A 20,974-nucleotide genomic window follows, 5' to 3' on the forward strand; every position below is an offset into this window, starting at 1 on the left:
AGCCTAAATAATTTTATTTTCCATTGAAAGTGCAAGGAAGAACTTTCACGGCAGTGACCTCTCTGACCAGCCAAAGTCGGAAAATAAACGTTTTAAAACTTCAAAATTAACACAGCTACTCACAAATAACTTTTTGAGGATAATTCTAAGGTAACACTTATTATCTTTGAAAATTTCATCAAATAAATCCCAGAATAACAGCTTTCCTTGTGTTTGTATACTGTGTATGTCCCGTACAAACAGATGGATCAGAGCTATCTGATCCTTGTGTCGAATTCCTTTATACGGTGAAATAAGAGCCCGTTTAAACAGGTGATTATTAAATGATTTTGAATTTTTGGTGGTGCAAAATTAATTGCAATTATGCAATTCCATATGGCCTTTGAAAACTACTTATGATTTTTGCTGCAATTATAAAGCGATCAAAAGGCCATTTTCATGATGGCGGCATTTTACTACAACTACCAGAATTCATATCGTTTTCCTTTTCAAATTCAAATTTTGTAATCCCCATTGGACAGCAAAGAACAATAGCTCTAATTAGCCTAAGAAAACAAAAACCAGAAGGGTTCTGGTAGTTGTAGTAAAATGACGGCATAGTGAAAATGTCCTATTGGCGTATTGATTGGAACTTTGTCGCGTTCAGAGCAGAGCGCATGCAATGTGAACATGTAGCACATCAAAATTCCATGAAATCATTGAAGGTACCATTGGGAAAGGTAAAATTTCAGCAAAATTTGTCGGTAAGTTACAAGAGTGATTTGACACTCACCAAGCAGTAAAATTGCCAACAAAATCGAATAAAGAAAAATCGTCTGCGCAGTCCGCCCTTTGGGACTCCGGTGCTGGCATTTATGCTTGAGTCGCCAGTGAAGTCCAGACCTAAAGGCAATGTTATACTGTCTACGTTTTCTTGAAACTCGCAATTTTTATCACTTGTTGAGGAAACCATTTTTGTTAAAGGGAAGGAATGGGTTTATCTTTCAGAGCTCGATGGTTACGTTCTTACAATAGCACTTACATGACAACAGCTAATCTGTAGCTCCCATTGCTTTCGTTTTTCTTCAGCGATCCATTTAAGCACGGACTGAGACTGTCATCTATCTCAGATTCCTGTTGTAAAATCTAAGTACAACAAACAAACGATAGTCAAGGTGCTGTTATTTCATGTTCTACGTTGTCAAAACGGGAACGAGTCGGATTTAATGAAAGGGGATCGTAGGCGGCGATGCGGTAATAGCTGCGGCGGACTTTCATCATAGTATGAGTCTAAGTATACAATTGCTTTTTTGCGTACAAAAGGATTTTATCACTCTCAGTTTTTTTTGTTGTTAGGATGGAACTTGAGAGAGATTTAAATCTCAAGTGTCCAGTGGACCTTGTTGCTCTAATTCCTTTGCATTTGTTTTATGCACCCTAGTCCCTGATATTGTGTTTAGATTTCTCTGCAACCTGGTGTATATATAAGTGTATGAATGGTTGAAAACGACTTTAGAGAAGTTTGGTGGGGTGAAGAGGACCTAACTGTGATGGAATATGATCCTGTCCAGGAGAAGAAGTAATGTTTCTAGTTACTCCATGCTATCAGAATTAAGGCACATATGTCAGTCTGGCTTGTGTTTAGTCGTTTGACAGACAGGCAAAGCTATAAATTTCACCAGGCTTCAGTAATAACTTCCACACCACTGGTAGCTCCTGGTTGGGTGCTTTATGTTAAACTCCTCGATAAAGGGAGAGTCGTAGCAAAGCTAGGTCATTTGTCATGCTGTACTCGTCACGCCACGTTATGTCACATGACTCACCTCCTGCTCAGCTTTTCTGTTGTTCTTTTGCCTCTTGTACTGAACTTTGCACGAGTAAAAGTTCACAATAGCATACTCCATGAGTGCACCGAATACATAAACTAGGCACATAAGCAGAAACCAATCAATGGCTTTGGTGTAAGACACCTTGGGCAACGGCGCACGCGCACTGTTAGAAATTGTGATCATGGTCAGGACTGTTGTGATACCCAGGCCTACTCGGGCGGGTGGTGAGTCCGGTGAAATCCAGAACGAGAACCAGGATATCGTCACTGTTAGCATAGAGGGGATGTACGTTTGAATCATGTAGTAACCAAGGCGACGGTGAAACGTAAATTTTGCCACAAGCGCGGAGTGAGGCCCTGAAAAATCAACGAGACACAAAGGCTCAACTGATGAAATGCGAAAACAAAATCTTGTTGATTTAGCATGGGCACAATCCCATTAAGGGCAGCTATCGACAAAAGGAAAAGCATTCGTCAATCGATCTTGATTTTTCCGCTCGTGCTCATGTTCGTGTCGTTCATATTCTCAGATGACGTCTCCATGACGTTACCATTAGCGCAAATAAAGAAGCATGTTGGTTTTTCTTCTTTTCTACACTTATATAGCACGCGCCATGTTTAGGGAGATCATATGTTAAAGTTAGGCTCTTGTTTGATCTTATGCTACTATCGAAAATCTGTCATTAGAAAATATTTCTCAGTGAAGGAAATCTCTGTTTCAACTAAAACAGCATTTTTCTCTTTTTTAGTTGAGGCAAGTTCAATTGTCACTTTTTTAAATTCATTTTGCTACTAGCAATCACCATCTTTTCACAGAGATCTCTTTTTAATTGATCAAAGGTTGTTCTTCCAAAGTTAAAACAATTGTTTTTTATTTTATTTTTTTCCTTCTCAAAATCATTCTTAAAATTGACGACGTAACCCTTTCTAAAAATAATCATATCACATACCGATATTGTAGATATTCGTTCTCTCCTGAAGTTCTACATTGGTGATCATAAACTGAGGCATTTCCAGATCTTCTGCAATGTACACCACGTCACCAGTGGAATTACGTGAATTCCACTTGTAGTACACATCTGTTGCCTGGTAACCATCTGTTTAGGATACAAGATAAATTGCCAATGAATTTAGGATTGCCTAAAAAGATTGTTACCCTGGTCTCACTATGCTTGAGAGAAAACCTCTCGACTTTGATCTGTTTATTCACTTTAGAGACAGGTTTTAAAGTTATCTTCTTCTAATTAACCGCTAAGTGTGGAAAAGGTTCACCTCTGAAATTACAGCCATGTGCCTTTTTCACTCTGGAAAAGTCAAACCTTGAGTAACATCATTCATAATGATATTTTTCCTTAATAGCTTGCAAGTCCTTGAAATTGAGAAAAACAAGACTAAAATTCCTGTGGAGATGGCCTTTGGCAGTGATATTAGTTATTTTAGTTAGAGATGATTTTGGTTATATTTTATCTTTTATCTCTTTATAATCTTTGCTGAACGATTTACCGTGTACAAATAAAGTGACCATTACCATTACCATATAGCAGTCAAAGGCTTTAAACTCACTCTACGTTGAAAAAGGAAAAGGAGGAGGATTGAATGAAGGGAAATGACCCACTGAGGGAATACTATCCAATAAAAACTATATAGTTAATTACATAGTTAGAGAAAGAGATGGAAAAACATGTTGCAGCGAGGTTCGTCCTTCTGCCAGGTGTAATGACACTTCCAGAAATGGGGCCACGCAAAAAGGCAAGTCCCAACCTATTGAGAAATCCATCACTCCAGCATCGCAGGCTTGGGCACCCTGGATCTCATCACCCCACAGAAGACCATCCAGAAATGTAAAGACTAGTACAAAGTACCACACTCACGTACTACCACCTTACTCCATTCCTCCAAACAACAATTCAAGAATGGGGTATTCTGCCAGTAAACCAAATTTGCTTACTTTTATTCTTCATTATTTTTAATCGCCTTCACTTTACCCTCACAGGCTTTCGGGGTCTTCACTGCGCCGAGCCACACACAGGAATGTGTTATTAGGAAGATGTACTATCCAATGCGAAGGAAGAAGAAAGTTGTATGGCTACGAAGGGTGTGGTTTTTGACACGTTCGGCTCTGATGTAGGGTACAGATTTTTTACCATTTTGTCCCAAAAACAAGTACTTGGAAAAAATTAGGTTGCGCTTGAAATAGGATATGAAAAATCCTGCATGTTGTCTTCACCAGGTTTCCCGTAAAAATTGAATTCAAAGACATTTATTTGTTTTGGATAATAATAAAGTTTTGACATTCTCAATGGTTTTTCGAAATTAGCCAAACGATCAGCTATACTTACAGGACTCCAACATTACTGTACAGGTTTGCACGTCATGAGGAAACATCTGCAGATTGAGCTTGCAAGCCATCGTCACTGTAAGCCTGGTAAAACATAGACGGCAATAGCTAGCAATGTCTTAAAAACTTTCAGACTGAGTTTAACCATAAAAGATAATGAAATGACTGTTTTAAACCGCCGATAGTTTCAAGTATGAATTACTTTGGTAACTGTTAGAGGATTAATACTACAGTAGTTTTAAAACATTGGCTGTTCTCACACTTAATATGGACACCCCTTTTCTAGGTAATGTCTCAGAAGTGAAAGTTGTGTGTTCCAAACGGCGCAAACGCAGTTTCACACGTTGAAGTCATCTGATTTGTTCGACGATTTTTCTTTTCCGTTAAAATGATCACAAAAGGTCTGACTACTTTTTTCGGTCCAAGATAGTGCGGCTTCCGTTTACACTCTAAGACGGCTTGTGTTAGTCGACGTCTTAGCCTAAAATGACGGTTAAGCTTGACATAATAGTCATTAAGACATTACTGTGAACTTGTACAACAGTACTCTATGCATTCGGTCAACAATCGCCACTCACCTAACACTGTAAAAAATATCTCCGCTTGGTTGAATTTGCAGCAAGTAGTTATCAGTTGTAACATCATGGAAGTAAGCTTTCTTGGCGTTGAAAAAGTATGTACTTGGAACCCAAATTTCGTCGATGGTTTGCCTGTTTAATGTCAATGTCTTGTGGATGTCAGTCTCTTGAAATGATAGGCGAGGATCCTCCCAGTATTGGCGGAGATAAATGTCGATTGTAAAGTCCTGTTAAAACCAAACATAAACACACTCGAGTCTATCCTTGGCTGTTTTTGATGATGCGGCCATATAGAATATTGAAAAGTAAATTGATTTTTTTTTTTGGTTCACGTACCTTACACGAAAAAAAAAAAAAAAGAAAGAAAAGGCCGCTGATCCAGATCTTACTATCCAAAAAAAATCTGTATTTTAAACACTAAGAGATATGACGTGATTTTATTAGGCTGTACCTAGTGAACGTGATTGACTTATTTTATATAAATGCAACAAATTGATGGTGCAGTCTTCTGTTCACTTTGGGATATTTTGATATTGCTTGAAAGGCCACTGTTAAAGCCACTGGTTTTTTCGAAAAGTAATTAAAAAACCATAATGATTTTGTAATCATTTTCTTTGCCCCACTCCCGTAGGTATTCTCATTTCGCTTGGAAGCGTAGCCTCCCACGCAGACGTTCTTAGGGGTTCGTCACGCGTTCCTGCCCCATGAACGAAACGCGTGACGAACCCCTAAGAACGTCTGCGTAGGAGGCTATTGGAAGCGGCGATTTAGAATATTTCAAGCGGCACGTGTTCCTCATTTTCGTTGAAGTAAATTCATTTTAAATACCACAAGCTACAACCACCGGTAATTTTAAAAAATTCCTTTCATTTCTCCATCTTTTTGGCTGCTTTAAATGATTTGCAATTGATTTTTTCTCATAGTTCTCGAGCCATTTCTTTTTGGTAAATTGCAAAGAATTTTGCTCAGCATTGGCTGTGATTTTGCTGTTTTTCTCAACGTATGAATTTCGATAAACGGAGACTATTCATCATATATTTTAAAAAATCATATATTTGACGCGAATCTGTTCCGTGCACCCTGAAGCTATTTTAATTTCTTTGTGGCAGTTATCAGATTTTCATTAAATCTTGGGTTAAACCTGATTTTTATTTTAATCGCCGAATAGATAGCTTTGATTACTTTTTACTTTTTTGTTTTCCATGGTTAAATTTTGAACCCAAATTAATATTGATTCAGATGAAGTCTTCAAAACACACACACACATAAAAAACCAAAACAAGACAACATAAAACAACAAAAAAAGAAGATAAAAACGAGAATTAATTCTAGAGAGCTGGTGGTCTTACTTATCTGATCCACAAAATTATTCAGTTCATTTCCTTCAAGCAATCAAATCTTTCTTCGCCGATCTTATTTTAAATCTTCATGTTCTATTTTCGATCAGCATTTTAGATAAGATAAATTGCTTTCTACTTATCATTGCCTCGCGGCCAATTATAATTCAAACAACAACTCAATCGTCCCACCTCATCAGCGATAATTTTCATGATCTGTGTTGCAGTTTGCTTAATTTCACATGCAAACCACAACTTCATTTCGATCGATAGTTAGCATGAACGGTCATTCTTTTTCAGTATAGTTTGGAAAAAAATGTTTCTCATCAAGATTATTCGGTAATCAAGTGTTCACATAAAATTCTCAAGTCTTAAATAATCCATGAGGAGAAAACTAAGGGAAGCTCTATCGTGACGGACGGTTTGGAAATATGGAGTTATTTATCATAAAATTTGCAACACTCGAAAGAAAGCTTGATCCGATTTTGAACACTCCGAACTCTGAAGGTGGTCATTAATTGTTAAAGGCTAAGGCTGAAAAAAGTTATGAATTGTAAACTTCGGTATCAGTTTAAGAATATTTCTGCTGAAATTTGAGAAAAATGTATTTGGGATAAGAAGATCCTAAACTGCGCATTCGTTACTACTCTTTCCGAAAATATCGAAGCTACAACAGTGAAGCCAGGAGGATATTAACCTCCTTCGCAGACCGTCTTCTTTTGAACGTGTCACGCTCCTACAAAAGTGTGCGTAGGAGTTTGTACAAAAATGTTTCCTTAGAGGCTACGAAAACGAGCTGATGACGTAAAATGGGGTTGGCATTACGTCAGAAATTTTAAATGGGCGCCATTTTGGATCAGCTATCTTAGCATGGTTTCCATGGTATAATCACATTCCAGATACGGTGATAAGCCAGATAATTGTTAGAAATTCAACAATAAAAGTTTTAATGTTTGAAGGCTTTTGCTTGCGCTAGTTAAAAATATAGAGCCCAAGGTCCTTACTGGCAGATTTCCCCTCCCTCCATTGATTTGACCATAATGATTGTGCGTAATATGGAACCCTGTGTACTTACGCGTACGTTAAGTTCAGAACTGATTTTTTAGAGTCAGTGTTTGAGAACATTTTAGTTGCATTTAGAGGTGATTTTCTAAGCTTCACATGATAATGTCAAGACTACTTTACCATTCGTGCTTCTTCTATCGCCCAAATGTTGGACACGAGCATATCAACGCGAACTTCCATAGGCAGAACTGTGAAAGGAAAGTGGAGTAAACATTACAGTCTCTCCAAATACAATAACATCGCGACATTACAGTTAAATGAGTAGTACAGCCACCCAACAGTCATCCTAGTATCACAATAGAGGCAAACAACTACATCATAGGTCTTGACAACATTCTTTTCTGTGGGAAGCGAAACTTGACTATAGAAAAGGTGAAGAATATAAAGTTCTCAATATAAGAAGAAAAACCCTTCTCCTGTTACATTAAAAATATTTTACCAAAGAAAAGGAAGGCAGATTGTCGACCTAATTTATATATATACCTACGTAAACAATATTTCTGAATTACAATGATTGTTTAAATATAAGTCTTTCATATCACGACGTTGGTTTCCAAACTAAGGTATTTTTTAGTCCTTTATATACTTAAACAAATTTTGGAGCTAAAAACATAATTCTAACTTCGTCATTCCTAGAATATCCTAGAATAAGATAAGTACAGTAAATTAGAACAAGTTACATAACGTATGTAGTATGAGCCTATCAAAAATGCAAAATACGATGATTAACATTTAAACACAGTTTCGTTGATCCATGAATATTGCTTCGTAAACGATGCTCTTCTTTGGTTGGGTTAAGGAAAATTTTTGTTTTTGGAATTTACTTTTGTCAGTTGAAGTAAATAAAAGAGCCAATAAAAAGTGCCGTTTAAGTGCACGATAACTTTTGTTATGTTAACAAGACGATCTATTATTAGCGGCGAGTCGGTCATCATCATGAGTGCTTTTAAAAAATCTTACGTTAGGGAGTTGTGGTTAAGATGGAGTATTGTTTATGGATCCCGCCCGGCATGGTCTCAATTTGTCCCCATCTCTGAGGTGTTTTCTATCTTAGAGAAATGCCGAGGAAAACTTGTGTCTGATTTTTGAAATGCTAGCTTTTAATTAGAAATAAGAGGCCGAAACTGAATACTCAAGCTGACTCCATTCGTCCCAATTAAACCTTTTGTTTGAAAAATGAACATATTTACACCTTCACACCTTGATTTATTTTCTTGTCCATAAGGAATTATCTATATTGTCACAATCCAGTACTTGTTTATTTATATCTATATATATCTATATATAATTTGGTAAAATATCGAGTCCAGAAAGGGCAAAATGCCTGAAAAACAATGGGAAAAAGTTGGGAAAATTAATTTGAATAGCGTTGGCGATCCTCAGTGCCGAGATCAACACTAGTTGTGTTACGTCACTGATCAAAGGTGGCGATCAGTTAATCGCAAAATTAATAGCAAAGGTGGTACAGTGAGGACGCGTCGTGCAGTCTCCTCAGAAGACATTTATATATTCATTGCTTCTACCTGTACTCGGATAGATGATTAATTCTGCAGGCTTGAAACCACTCGTGCCCACATGTGAAACAACCAGTAGGGCAACTTGAAATAAAGCGCAGTTTAACTATGCCAATATTACCTATTAACATGATAAAAGAATCTCACTTTCCATCCTATAAAGTGGCCTTTGAAGATTGCTCGGGGACTTTTTAATTGGCCACCAGTTCAGAACCTTTTCTAATTGATGATCGATTGTTACGAAATGTCAATTTTGAGCGAAATATTTGTATGTAGTGTGAGATAAATTAAACCTCTCAAATACATGCACATTACAGCTGTATATTACAGCGCGGAATATAGCTGTTCAGTAGTTATTGGCTTCTTTACCGCTACAAGGTTACAATTTAGTTTGATCAAAAATATAACAGTGGAAATCAGTTTTGTTCTGTATTACGCCTTGCTTTAAGAAAGCTCTTACTAAAAGGTCGCCGGAATTGTGTTAGAAATGAATACATGATGAACTCCACATCTCAAGCCAAGATGGATTCAGCAGATGGTGCAGTCAGCGTTGAAGGCCAAACCACTCGACGAACCGTCGTGATCACAAACTGTCTACTTAATGGTCCATTGATTCTTATATCCATCATCGGCAATGCTTTGGTATTGGGAACTATAGCAAGAACACCTTCGATTCGATCAACGTCCTTCACGATGCTCTGCAGCTTGGCCGTTTCAGACCTTCTTGTTGGGTTAATTGCTCAACCATTGTTCATCGCCAGCGAGTTGACAAGGGATCCTTCTGTACAAAAGCTTTCAGAAATGATGGAGTTTGCTCTATGTGGCGTTTCCCTCTGCACAATGACGGCTATAAGTGTGGATCGATTTTTGGCGATTCACTATCCAATGAAATATCAGTCAGCCATCGTAGCAAAACCTCGTATCGTTTATGCTTCGATAACAACCATATGGATTGTAAACGTCTCCTCCTCTGGTCTTTACTTTTGGAACTGGACTACATACTTCAGTATTATGGCCGTCGGGGTTTGTTTTTGTCTTTTAATTTCCACATACTCTTACATCAAAATTTACCAGATTGTTCGGCGTCATCAAGTTCAGATTCGTAGTCAGGAGCAAGCAGCAGCGCAGAGACGCAATGGACCACAGAACTTCAGAATGAAAAGAGTGAAACGGACTGCGATCAATACATTCATATTTTATATCGCTATGGTTCTGTGCTACATCCCGATTCTCATTTCTATGAGTCTTTCAAGTATTTCCTTCGAGAACTGGACGGAAACTTGGCACTTTGCAGAAACCGTGGTGTTTTTGAACTCATCAATCAATCCTCTTTTGTACTGCTGGCGTCTTGGCGATCTCAGAGCCGCGATTGCGAACACTGTAAAAATAATTTTATGCAGGAAAACAGATCACACCCGCAACAGTTCCCTCGGATCTTTGTAAGAAACAAAAAGTTTCCAGTTATAAAGAACGACGCTGTCAGTTGAAATCGAAATAAAAAGAGTGTTGCCGCCAAATTTTTAATGGTTTGACGTATTTCCTTTCCAGTATTTAAGGTTTCTTTGTATAACAAGAAAAAGTTTTCTTGTGGTTAATTTACCGGAGATGTCTTCCCTCGTACGATTTAGTCAACAAAGAAATCTGTTACCCTTTTTCTTCGAACGTGTTTTGGAAACTTTTTAGTTCTAGTCAACTTGTCATCGTGTTAAGATCAAGTCTTTAAGGCTTAACGTTCCAGTACCAGTACCACAAGTGGACACAGAAGCAACTTCTGAAACCTTTTTGTATTTTTTTGCTCCTTTTGTACTAGTCAACGAGTTCGTTATAGGTTTAGTTAGTCTAATTACGTAACTTTATTTCTTTTTTTTTCTTAGTTTTCGAAACCGCTTCGCTTTGCTTCCGCTTCACTTCCACTTCGATTTGTAACGCTTCACATCGCCTTCTATCGATCAGTAAACGTTCTATTGTGAAAACTGATCATGAAGGGCGTTGAGAATTAAATAAATGAATAAATAAATAAATAAATAAATAAATAAATAAATAATGAAAGTTTCCGTGGATTCCACTTATGTGCACCGTCTTGTGTGAATCAGAACTCAAGTTTTAATTGTAAAGTTCTGCTCTTATAAAGTGAGTACTTGAAAAGAGTGAGGTTGACGTGCTTGATTCAGGCAAATAGTTGGTAATGGTAGAGGCCACGCATTAACAGAAAATTGCATCTTATAGATAAAAAAATATAATACCCTAAAGCAACTTTTAAATATGAAACCATTAGATATTGCTAGCTCTCAGGGGACATGAAACCGTGTAGATCATGCAGACTTGGTTTATTGAAAAAAGTTGCACTTTCATTACCGTACGTAACGGTTTAACCTTACTCACGCGAGATTTTATTCCAAAATGGCGAATTATTGGGATTTATGATGTCAATACAATCGCAAACTTGACAGTATGTCGTATAATTGTAGTCATTACCCAAAAGACACATTTACATTAACGGAAGCCCCAGAACTAATGGCCTTTTTGTTTTCTTTCAAAATTAAAACATGTTGCTGCTACCGAACTAATATTAGTAAGAGGTTCGCTTCAGATGGCCATGACGGTGGAAATACAAATCCCAACTTAATTGCCAGCCTTGCGCCTAAGATTGAATCAGTAAAAACTCATTGCGGCTCTTTCTTCCATTGAACGTTTCTTCGGTAGCGCCCTCTTGGTTGTCTCGAAGCAATTCGCCAGGATACTTTGATGAGTACTTGTGACGCTTCACGAAATTTAAGCAAATAACGTGAACGCACGGACACGGCATGTTATAACACGCTGACACGTTTCTGACATGATAGTATTAACGTGCATATACACATAGAAATAGTTGATTCAGGGTTACGTGTTTGTAGCCTGCACGGAGACCTCTCCTATTTCCTTTGAGCGGAAAGAAGGGACGAGTGGAACGCCGTTGCTAATCGTGTTCCAGTGTCCACCTGTTTCCCAGGAATGTGGGGAAAGCGCTCTCATTGGTTACTGGATAGTAGGCATTGTTAGGGTTAATCAACTCTGATTGGTTAGCATCAGTGAGATAATCAAAATAATTTATGCGGAATAAATTTATCGGGGTTTCCATGTGACAGAACTGTGTCTTGTGTTTTTCGCCATTATGACAAAAACAAAAATCTTGTTCAAGTCAAAATTCACGAAGAAATCATTTCTTTACAATTCTACGTCGATAAATATGTATACGTAGAGCGTGTGTTGGTAAAAGGCGCAGGTGTCCAGGACTTCTTCACATTGGGATAATATAAACTTGATAGATATCGAGGTGTACAGAGTTACACCATCAAGGTAGATCTGACAGTGAACAAGAAAGCCTAAGCTTCATGTGAGAAACGAATTTTGTTCGATGAATCGTTTTCTTACTCGCCGAACTGTAGGAGTTATATGTATGATCACTTGCTGTGGGCTTTTCAGGTCAATTCACATACAATAAATATTAATATACTACTGAATAACTACTGATTTACCTTCTACGTAGTTAAAATACACAGGTGAAAAACCGAGCCCTTATCAACTAACTAATTAGTCTGTCAAAAATTAAATGTAAAATTCAATACTTCAAATTTCATCAAAAAATTGTTCCAAAAGATATGCTTTATAGTCTTTTCTGAAAATTGTGATGTTGGAATAGTCTTTGAGTGTTCTGGTTAGAGAGTTCACAATGATACTGCCCGGTATCGAAAGGTACGCTGACCACCGGCAATTCTGTATTCTACTGTAGATGTTCAGGACATCTTTGTTTCGAGTGTTCCTGGTGTGAACTGTCGAGCGCGTGGACAGACCAACGGAGAGATAGCCTGGGGCTTAATACTTGAAGGCCAAAATATCATCTTTGTATTTTAGCATACCAATTTAACCTTTTTAGAATAGGAGTTATATGTTCAAATTTTCTTGTATCAATTATGACTCTTGCGACTAACATCGACTCCAGTCGAAACCGTTCGAAAGGATTCTGTTAAAGCAATTGGTATTGCTCTCTTTGGACCGATCTGACCAAGAAGATATATTCTGGCTCTGCTAATAAAACTGTCGTTCAGAGTAAAATGCATAAATAAAACTCTAATAGCAGGACTCTGGAACCGCTATTAGCAATGGCGTTCTGCAGACGTCTCTTCCTTCCGCTCAAAGGAACTGGGTGACGACTGCGCTGAGGCTACATGTTTGTGGCCTTTGTTCTTGTTTGGTTAACTCCGTTGGACTTTGTTGTCATTTATTTTTTAATATGTAAGACGGTAATTAAAAGACTTGGTGGGTTATCTTGCACAGGCTAACTTGACTCTTTTCCTACATTAGTAAGATTTTTGTTCGGCTAGTTACTTTCAAGCAAAAGGAAAATAGACCAGAAATAAACCATTTTAGTTAATGTTTAGACTAAAAAGATGGCTGGATATACCCATGATATTGCCCCTTTAAAAAATACGCTTTTTGTAAAATGATTGTATTAGTATAAGTCTGTTAAAATTATGATTTACAGAAAAGAATCAAAGTAAGAGCGAGTGTGTATTATTCTCAAAGACCCAGGGCCCAGTTGTTCAAAGCCCGTTTAAGCTAATCCTGGGTTTACGTGAACTTTGATTCGAGTATATTTACTGATCCGTAAGGATTCGTCCAAAAGATTTTTGTTCTTTAGTTTTGCCCTAGACTTTTCTGTACCATTAACTTAAAATGAGCCTTTAAAATCATTTTCAATGTGCAAGATGAAAACCTCGGTTAACTTTTAATCGTGGATAAGCGTTAAGCTTTCGAACAACCCGACCCAGGGGAATATAGTCGGACAAGGGAAGAGTATGGGCGGCCGTTACCACCAAAAATAGATGAATTTCAAACGATACAGACAAGAAACAAATGATTCAAGTTTCCATTTCAAAATAGTACAGACAATTCAAAAGTGGTAGGAAATAAGTAGAAATAAACTGTTCATCTTTCTTTACTTGAATAGAAAAGTGTAAAACAAAACGGTCTAGCCAAAACACAAACAAACCAGCAACTCATATCGAAGTGGAACATGAAATAATTAAACAATCCAGTCAAAGTACAGGGCGAATAGCTCACCCTTCATTTGTAATGTAGAACAGTCTGTATCGTTTGAAATTCGTGTATTTTTGGTGATAACGCATACGCCCTGTTGTCCGATGATGGGTGTGCATGTGCGAATGCAGCATGTGTTGTGGTTTAATAATGCAGTGATTCCTACCTCCCGTGTGAGGTCGTATCCTTTTGTCGTAGTCATGAAGCAGATGATTTACTAACTTCGATCTGTTTCTTGCAATTTCCTTCCAGGAGGGTTTGCTTTCCCTAGGGGAAAAAGGAAATTAGTTCTATTTAGTCAACTCTCTTCAGGATGAGAAAGGAGAGAGATGATGGAACTCACAACGCTAGTTGTGTTGTTGTTTTTTTAAAGGGAGGGTTCACGGCTCTGCGCATGTCCATGAATCAAAATACTTTTTCGCCTTTGCTCGCTATGACCCAAGCCTGTTTAATTAAATTCGTTGTTTATTAACCATTCGAAAGGGAATAGGTAACTCGGGTGGTAATTTTTTTCATATGATTGCATTATTTCGCATGCAAATAACTGTAAACACATCAACCGTGGAATAAATCCTACGGGTCAACGCTAAATTCAATATCGACAATATGAGTACATTCCACTAGCATTTTCTGTGAATTTTGGTCATCAGTCATTTTGCTTGGACTAATTATAGAATGTGATTACTGAAGTACGTGTGAGTAGGATTTTTAAGGCCATAAAATTGATAAGAAAGAGAAAAAAGCATTTAGATTCATGCACATGCGCTGAAATGTGAACCCCTCCCTTTAACATAACATACGAAAGAATGAGAACGAGTGTGCAAATTTTTCTGGAAATATTTTCGTATGACAGGTTAAAGGGGGCAATGTCACCTGTCACTTTGAATAGTGAAAAAACATATCATGAGTTTGTATCGATGGAAACATTAAAATAATGGTTCAATTTTGTTAGAAATAACCCTACTAGGGCACAGAAACTAGTATCGATCATTTTTGTTTGCGGATGACTAGGATGGAAATGGATTGAAACTTGAAAAAGTTGGCCAATTTTTTCAAGTTAAATTCCTCCTGTGATTTTTGGAGAAATTGCTAAAATGTGATTCTAGGTTGTTCTTTCCTGGAGAAATCAATTCACATTTTCCTCCCGCTGCTCTAAGAGCGATTACATCTTGAAGAACTGGAGTTCTTTGTCAAATGTTTGAGCTGTTTTGGCCAACATACAGAAACATCTGCGTGACAATGCCGCTGCACACATTGAAACCAATCTGGGTACTTTCATCCAAATTGTAATATATCATGACAAATCCTCAGTTGAATGAAACTCTTCAACTTCCTGGCAATAGTTTTAAAGTTCTTTTTTTATTTATAATTTCAGTCTTTTCTTACAGATGACGTTTGCGCTTTCTTTGTAGTAGTACTCAAAATTTGCCTTTATTTTCACGTTCTTGTTATTTTCTCAATGCCCAGAACAAACTGTGAGGGAATATAACACACTGGGAATATAACACATGCCTGCAACGTAAATAAGCACGTACTGATGAAAAAGAACTAATACCCTAGAAAATCTTCTAAGGTACAGATTACGATAAGCTGAGTATACGGTGTTTGCGCGTAGAAACGTTCTTGACTAATATCATTCTGGAGAAACTTGTTTAGATGGCGTTTATTCTAAGAATATTAAAGAGTCATTATATTTTTCAGTTCAAAATATTTTTTCAGCCCCACAGTGTCTATTTAACCCTTATATCCCAACAGGTAATTCGACCCTTTGTGGAGCCATTTTCTTTACAATGCATAGCAAATTGAACCATTAAAAAAATAGAGCTCATTCTGTAGCTCAGTTTAGCCCATGATCTCAGTGCTCCAAAAATAGATAATTAGAATAACATTGGCGATGATTAGAAGAGCCAAACTGTCCAGTTTCCAGTAGTCATGTATTTTCTCACCACAAGGCTCCATTTTGCGGGTACAAACAGATTCTTTTGAATTTGCAATGCAGTGATTAGTGGACATAGGAGACCAATGAACGGACATACGAGAACACACGGACAAATCATGTGCGGTGAGCTATTGAAGAGGTTGATAAGCATCAAGGTCGAGTCCTCGTCTGGAAATTAACATGTTGTCGTCTTTGTTGGGTAGACAATGCCTCAAGCTACCATTTTGCCTCACACAATGGACTGTTTAGCATTTTTTGGTCCATTTGTCAAATATAACAATTCTGTCCCCTAGTTCCAAAACGTAAATGATCGTTAAAACCCTTGCGTGCAAAATCCACTACATGGATAATCTTCATTAATTCAGAAATGTCGGAAATATATGTCATTAACATAATAATCTAGGAACATCAGAAAACTAGTGAAGTTTTGTTGACGAAGATCCCCAACTGAGGCAAATACAGGTGTCTTTTTCACCTCTTGAAATCTATCTGACCACGTCTCGATGTCCTGTAGTTTTTACAGAATTATCGTGGTATTAGAACACTTAGGGTCTTCCGCTCTTCTCACCGAGATTCTAAATCATTAAAATGAAGTGCAATAATTTGAAAATGATTATCAAATCATCTTGTCCCTGACAAACATGATTAATATTTCAATTGTTATAGACATATTGCGAAAAAATAGTACCTTCTGTCCATATGTTCTACGCACGCAAAGTGATTTTTTTCTGTGTCTAGAGCCATTTCATTCTTTTTTAAATTTTTTCGGAAAAAAAAGGAGAAAAGTTTTCGATTTCCTTCGGTCTGATTTAAGTTTTCCTGAGTCAGAATGCGACATCAAATTAAAGAAAAAGAATATGAGAAGGAGTTGACCTTAGGACATGATGTAAAAAATCCCCAGAATAGCAGTGCAAGTTGTGTGTTGTGTATTTTGTTTTGTATCGGCTGATTGTTAAGCTAAAGATAAAAACAGCGTGAAAAGTGTTTTTCTGTTAAAAGTCGCCAAAGTCTGGTCCCTGTCTCGGCAAATTTTCATCAACAATAATATTGAAACCGCAAGAAAGAGAATGGTCTAAGACAGTGTCTTTCAACTCATACAACATGAGTTAATTTCAAGAAATGTTATCGTATGGATATTTAGCATACCGGCTAAAACTACAAACCGACAAAGTCTTGCTCACGTTTAAGAACATTTCAATTACAGCAATTTTCTTCTATCACGTTAAAGACATTTTTAAAGTCTAAATGTGGTTTAAGTATGTTATTTTTAGTCCACTTACCAGACAGTTGACGAGTTTCCTGGTCGTGGCATTTCTCTCGCCTGAGAATCATCCACTGCGCTCGTGGCCGCCAAAAGCGTTAATATCCACACACTCATAGCAACCACCTAACAAGCTGAGAATTACAATAACACAAGTTAGGTTTCGTTACAAATATTACCGATTCATTCTTTCCCCGTACGTCTAGTTCTTTTAACCTGCGAGCTTTGAAGAATATGACTGAAGTATTACCAGACACCGTTCTTATAGCGAGGGCAGTTCTTTTTGTGACTTTGTTTAAAATGAAGTTTAAATTCTTAGAGTGGTATTTAATTTCAAGCTTTCGATAATTTTCCGCCGATGCGTCGAAAAAACAATATCGAAAAACTGATAACTGAGGTTTTTCAATTAAAAGTCTCTGTTGATAACATGTTCCTTGACGTAAACAACAGGGAGGAGGGTGGGAAGACCTTGGTTATATATGTAGATTAGCATTAAATTGTGTGTATAATAATAGGACTGAAATTGAAAACTGACTGTGTTTTAAGTGGGAATTTTCGGTGTGAAAATTAACATTTCCTCTTGTTATCCACGGGAAACCGGATCATTATTGAATTCGAGAAAGAAATCGGAAAATACAGATCTAACTTTTCATAAACTTTCATCTGAGAAATAAAAAAGTAAGTGACATTATTAAGAGATGTCTACGATTGGCAAAACAAATCAACGTTCATTCTTATTCCAACAAAGAAGGCGATAAAAAATTAATAAGGTGGGGAATTGAACGACAATAAACAGTGTTGCTCTAAGAATAACTTACTCGTTGTGGAAAGTTGTAGTTAATAAACGTCTACAAAAAATCTACGAAGAGAAGCAATGACGTTCCCCGAAAAACTGTCCACTTGTTATCACAGTCTGGTGGCATAGTTTTGAATAGAAAAGAAAGAGAAAATCACAATTTTGCCTCAATCTACTTTCATTTCACAAAGCCATGTATGTTTTCTTTTTGATATCATAACATTATAGTATTATTTTCTGTTAGGTCACGAAAGTAAAGAATTTTGACCTTGAATCCCACCCATGAATAATTAGTCCAAGATTATGTCCATTATGATGCTATTCCTGAGTATAGAGTCTTTCCACCAAAAGATAAACAATTCAATGAAACATGAACAAAATAATTAGTATCATACTGATAGAGAACAAATTGCTAGGAAATATTTGTAAGATGAAAGAGCATGGAAAAAGTTTCGTTTCATGGAAGCAAGCAAAATAAGCAATAAGGCGTCCGTCTGAATTATGAACGTTCATCACGACTTTTTCCTTGTGGTTTGCTGTTGTGTATTTGCAATCGTTTAAAAAATACAGAATGGTCGTAACAGTAGTTATAAGTGGCGTATCCAGAATTTGGCATATGATGAGGAGCCTGAAGAGACGAAAATTAGGAGGAAATAGAAAATGTTTCGAAATTTTAAAAACCTTGTTTGTGCAAAAATAAACAAAATAAATAAACAGAGGACATGCCCATCCCCTCCCCTCCCCTTTGATCCTAAATCCGCCAAATTGTTTCCAATACATGTTCATGCTGTTACTGAAGAGTTCATCTGAATGTGATTCCCTTAAGGTAGCATGTAAACCATTCAGTGAAAAGTGCGAACCCATTATATTAGGGCCTTCACTCACTTGCATCTCGCACAGAAGCCAGTTTTGTTCGATCTCGAAAATTATTTAGTAGGAACATACTGATGAATGATAGAGCCTTTTAAACTCCTTTAAAACTCGAAAAATACGGGTTTTAATTTGTATAAATCATCATTAATAGCTACACATGCACATGGAACTAAGGATGTTAATGTCGCCTTTTGGTTTAATTCCCAGTTTGTGGTCTGAAAAGTTTATGTAGTTAACTTTAAGAGTAGCTTGTTGGTCAACGGATGCAAAAACCCAGCAAAAGTTTTCTTACGATAACTTTATTGTTATTAAATTGCACAAAGTTGAGGATCATTCAAAACATGGAAAGAAACCCTATAATCGTATCCTCGTTTTTATTTATTTTTCTTTTCAAATTAACTTCCTGTAACTTTCTCTCAAATTACAACCAATTGGAATTTCATATCTGATTATAAATTAATTGTTTTAGCCGTGAAAGAAAGACCAAAATAAGAATTAATTTTGAATTAATAGCTTCTCATAACGAGGTATAAGGCTACCCTAGGTCGAATTTATGTCAACTTAAATCTCTGTATTCACGCAAGGTAGTCCTTTCGCTCGCAATTATTGCCAATGAAGATGGATCAAGAGTAAAATGGAATGAAATAAAATAATATATATTAATAATAATTCAAAAACACCACCAGGAAAGCACTGTGCAGGATTTCATTAGGGCCTCCTATGAAAAACTTTCCCTTTCCTATTTTGTTTCCAAGCATGGCTTGTCGTCCAATATGATCAGCGTCACCACTCGATAAAATGTAGTACGAAATCCCCAGCCTTGTTAAATACTAAAATCTTGGCGGTCAGGAATGGGCATAATAAAATCTTAAACGTGCCGGACTCTGACATGAAAAAAACGTTAAAATACAAAGTTTAACAAAAACTTATAAAAGACGTTTTGGCCGAAAATCTTCGGCCCTCGGCGGTTTAAAAAGTGAAATAAGCAAAGGTAGTATCAATACGTTTTTGATAAAAGTTGTACATGTATTTTAACGTTTTTCAAGTCAGAGTCCGACACGTTTTTAGAAATCGTGTTATATCCCTTGCAAGTTTATTCGGCTCTTCTCATGCATGTTCTAGTAGTAAACCTTTATTTAACTAGGGTAATCCCGTCAGAATACAAAAAGTATATCTGTTATCAATAGGAGCCCTTCTCGGCTTCTTAAGCTTCTATTGAAGCCGAGTTTAGTTCTGAAGTTAGCGTCTACATTGGTAGTAGTTTCTAGTACTTTTTAAGATGGATGAATAAAGCTTGTTGTTATTATTAAATACACAGCTCGATGGAAGAACACTTTTGTTGTTAGTTGATACAGTGTTCAAAGCGCCATTTTACTTGGAAACTGATTCGACTTTAATTTAAAATCACTCTATTAAAAGTGTCAATGCATTTAGCGTAGTACATTTAGTGGGGACACTTTCCAGATCGAATTGGAATTTGGAAATGTTGGTTTTGAGGAGACGGAAAACCGGAGTACCCTAAGAAACACCTCTCGGAGCAAGGACGAGAACCAACAACAAACTCAACCCACATATCACGCCGAGTCGGGAATTGAACCCAGGCCACATTGGTGGACTAATCTCACCACTGTGGCATCCCCATTACCCAAATATTTACTCAAGTCGGAAAGTCCCGTATGGAGCCTACGTGGGGGCCAATCTCTGGACTCGTGAAAAAAGCCGAAAATTATAGAATGTTTATAGTGTTTGCAAATGTGTGATCTACGCACGGGCTATGAGCGTACACGACTCCGGCAAACTCCCGCGCATAAGTCTGCATGGGGTTTGTGAGAAATGGCTGATTTTATCATCAAGAGAAGGCTTGAATCACATTTAAATTTTGGGATAATAAAGCCCTTTAATTGGATTATCCTGTATTAGCAAATTTATTTTTATGTCGGCGGTTTGTTTAGACCAAAAGAGAAAAAAGTCTTAATGATTAATTTGGTGGAAATGCTAGTTACATACAACGTTTTGATGAAGGAAGAAAAATGGTTAATTTTAAGCACGGTTATTGTAAAAGAACTTCCATAACAAGGTCTCAGAAGTGTACAAACGTGGAATATGTTGGAGTAGCACTGCAACTTTCTAATGTAAGGTTTTTCTTCAAGAAAATTAAACAAGAAAGCAATTCTAGATGGATGAATTTTAAACTTTTTGAAATGCCCCTTTTTAATATTATCTGGCCTTACAATGCAAACAATGAACGAATTGAACTGCAGCTAAGTAAATGTTTGTGGACATCAAATCTAATTATATGTATGTAAATAAGGCCATACGTAAGTAACTTACTTAAGTATTATCTCAATTCAGCCGGTTTTCTTTGGATTATTGTGAATTGTTTAAATTAA

At 36.9% G+C, this 20,974-nt stretch overlaps 2 protein-coding genes across 4 annotated transcripts in view; one reads left to right on the forward strand and one right to left on the reverse strand.

The window, feature by feature from the left end:
- Positions 1 to 20,974, reverse strand: part of LOC146465463 (glycine receptor subunit alpha-4-like) — a 36,889-nt gene that overhangs the window by 3,141 nt on the left and 12,774 nt on the right. Inside the window, exons 1-9 of one of the 3 annotated variants that reach the window (XM_085128470.1) lie at positions 17,166 to 17,343; positions 16,935 to 17,049; positions 13,882 to 13,982; positions 7,246 to 7,313; positions 4,724 to 4,950; positions 4,147 to 4,229; positions 2,758 to 2,904; positions 1,803 to 2,164; positions 1,022 to 1,125 (exon numbers count right to left, since the gene is read on the reverse strand). In XM_085128470.1, the coding sequence (XP_084984596.1) occupies positions 1,022 to 1,125; positions 1,803 to 2,164; positions 2,758 to 2,904; positions 4,147 to 4,229; positions 4,724 to 4,950; positions 7,246 to 7,313; positions 13,882 to 13,982; positions 16,935 to 17,032 (1,190 nt within the window). In that variant the 5' untranslated portion in view covers positions 17,033 to 17,049; positions 17,166 to 17,343. Of the gene's footprint in view, positions 1 to 1,021; positions 1,126 to 1,802; positions 2,165 to 2,757; positions 2,905 to 4,146; positions 4,230 to 4,723; positions 4,951 to 7,245; positions 7,314 to 13,881; positions 13,983 to 16,934; positions 17,050 to 17,131; positions 17,344 to 20,974 lie in introns of those variants that run through there. The other 2 variants (XM_085128469.1, XM_085128468.1) reach the window with 2 other exon arrangements.
- LOC146465464 (melanocyte-stimulating hormone receptor-like) lies at positions 8,959 to 10,627 on the forward strand. The gene has a single exon (XM_085128471.1). It carries the CDS (start codon positions 9,135 to 9,137, stop codon positions 10,080 to 10,082), a length of 948 nt encoding a protein of 315 aa, XP_084984597.1. The 5' UTR covers positions 8,959 to 9,134; the 3' UTR covers positions 10,083 to 10,627.

Source organism: Pavona decussata, unplaced genomic scaffold (assembly GCF_977016875.1).
Source record: "Pavona decussata unplaced genomic scaffold, jaPavDecu1.1 SCAFFOLD_156, whole genome shotgun sequence".
Classification (NCBI taxonomy): Eukaryota; Metazoa; Cnidaria; class Anthozoa; order Scleractinia; family Agariciidae; genus Pavona; species Pavona decussata.